Source organism: Pongo abelii, chromosome 4 (assembly GCF_028885655.2).
Source record: "Pongo abelii isolate AG06213 chromosome 4, NHGRI_mPonAbe1-v2.0_pri, whole genome shotgun sequence".
NCBI classification, from domain to species: Eukaryota; Metazoa; Chordata; class Mammalia; order Primates; family Hominidae; genus Pongo; species Pongo abelii.
This window is the reverse complement of record NC_071989.2, coordinates 141,357,952-141,360,039: the sequence shown is the minus strand read 5'-3', so window position 1 is coordinate 141,360,039 and position 2,088 is coordinate 141,357,952. Positions and strand designations below refer to the sequence as shown.

Here is a 2,088-nt window from a genome sequence, read left to right as displayed (position 1 = left end):
ACATAAATTCTTTTTTTTTTTTTTTTTTTTTTTTTTTTTTGAGACGGAGTCGCGCTCTGTCTCCCAGGCTGGAGTCCAGTGGCACGATCTCGGCTCACTGCAACCTCCGCCCCTCCAGGTTTAAGCAATTATCTGCCTCAGCCTCCGGAGTAGCTGGGGTTACAGGCGCGTGCCACCACGCCCGGCTAATTTTTTGTATTTTTAGTAGAGACGGGGTTTCACCATCTTGGCCAGGTTGGTCTTGAACTCCTGACTTCGTGATCCACCGGCCTCGGGCTCCCAAAATGCTGGGATTACAGGCGTCAGCCACTGCGCCCGGCAAATTCTTCAACTATAAAATAGTTTGTGTTTTTGGCCAGGAGCGGTGGCTCATGCCTGTAATCCCAGCACTTTGGGAAGCCGAGGTGGGTGGAGCACGAGGTCAGGAGATCGAAACCAACATGGACAACACGGTGAAACCCCCTCTCTACTAAAAATACAAAAATTAGCTGAGGGTGGCAGCGCATGCCTGTAATCCCAGCTACTCTGGAGGCTGAGGCAGGAGAATCGCTTGAACCCGGAGGCGGAGGTTGCAGTAAGCTGAGATCCCGCCATTGCACTCCAGCCTGGGCAACAAAAGCGAAACTCCATTTCAAATAAATAAATAGATAGGCACAAACAGATATGTTAACATTAATCAAAAGAAAACCAGAGAGACTATATTAATATTAGACAAAGTAGATTTCAGAAGAGGCCAAGGCATGGTGGCTCATGCCTGTAATCCTAGCACTCTGAGAAGCCGAGGTGGGTGAATTGCTTGAGTCGAGGTGTTGGACACCAGCCTGGGCAACATGGCAAAATCCGATCTCTACAAAAAATAAAAAACTTAGCCGGGTGTGGTGGCACGTGCCTGTAGTCCCAGCTACTCAGGAGGCTGAACTGGGAGGATCGTTTGAGCCCAGGAGGTTGAGGCTGCAGTGAGCCATGACCCTGCCACTGCACTCAAGCCTTAGTGACAGAGCAATACCCTGTCTCCAAAAAACAAACAAACAACAAAAAACCAGTCGTTTCCGGGGAGCGGGACTCCAAATGGGTCGCAGTCGCAGCCGCTCCCCACGGAGGGAAGGTAGGCGTTCCCGGTCCACATCCCGTGAGAGAGAACGCAGGCGCCGAGAAAGGTCCAGGTCTCCGGAGAGAGATGGGAGAAGGAACCGCTCGCGATCCCCGCACCTAAGACGCTCCCGATCTCCAAGACGACATAAATCCACATCTCCTTCCCCTTCTCAACCGAATGAAAGAAGAGATGAGGAAAAGAAAGAAACAAAGAGCAAAGAATGGCAGATTACTGAGGAAGACTTAGAGGGCAAAACAGAGGAAGAAATAGAAATGATGAAGTTAATGGAATTTGCCTCCTTTGACTCCACAAAAGGTAAGAAGGTGGATTGCTCTGTAAATGCCTATGCCATAAATGTCTCTCAGAAGAGGAAGTACAGGCAGTACATGAATCGAAAAGGTGGATTCCACAGACCTTTGGATTTCATTGCATGAGAATTGAAATGTTGAAGAATGATTTTTTCCCCCTCATCTTGGTCAGAGAGTGGATTTTGTATTTAACTTGCATTCAAAAAACAGGATCTCAGTTCTTCCTTCTTGTAAAGCAAGAAAATATTTTTATTTTATTAATTAATTTATTTATTTATTTATTTATTTTTGAGACAGAGTCTCACTCTGTCGCCCAGGCTGGAGTGCAGTGGTGCAATTTCGGCTGACTGCAAGCTCCGCCTCCCGGGTTCACGCCATTCTCTTGCCTCAGCCTCCCCAGTAGCTGGGACTACAGGCACCCACCACCACGCCTGGCTAATTTTTTGTATTTTTTAGTAGAGATGAGGTTTCACCGTGTTAGCCAGGATGATCTCGATCTCCTGACCTCGTGATCCGCCCACCTTGGCCTCCCAAAGTGCTAGGATTACAGGCATGAGCCACAGCGCCTGGCCAAGAAAATCTTATTTATGATGTATGCAGTTCACTTACCTTGCCTCAACAGAAGAAAAGTTAAATATTACATTTTTTTCTTTTAGGAAATATCATTTGTGGCAAGTGGCAGCCTCA

The 2,088-nt window shown here is 47.5% G+C and overlaps 1 protein-coding gene across 1 annotated transcript; it reads left to right on the top strand.

Moving 5' to 3' along the window:
• The first annotated feature begins 1,053 nt into the window (after positions 1–1,053).
• LOC100458653 (U4/U6.U5 small nuclear ribonucleoprotein 27 kDa protein-like) lies at positions 1,054–1,573 on the top strand. Its single transcript, XM_054556507.2, has one exon. The coding sequence runs from the start codon at positions 1,069–1,071 to the stop codon at positions 1,525–1,527; it is 459 nt and encodes a 152-aa protein (XP_054412482.1). The 5' UTR covers positions 1,054–1,068; the 3' UTR covers positions 1,528–1,573.
• The last annotated feature ends 515 nt before the right edge of the window (positions 1,574–2,088 follow it).

What these genes read in the sequence shown, in the direction of transcription:
- LOC100458653 (XM_054556507.2), top strand. Translation starts at nt 1,069, where the DNA reads ATGGGTCGCAGTCGCAGCCGCTCCCCACGGAGGGAAGGTAGGCGTTCC.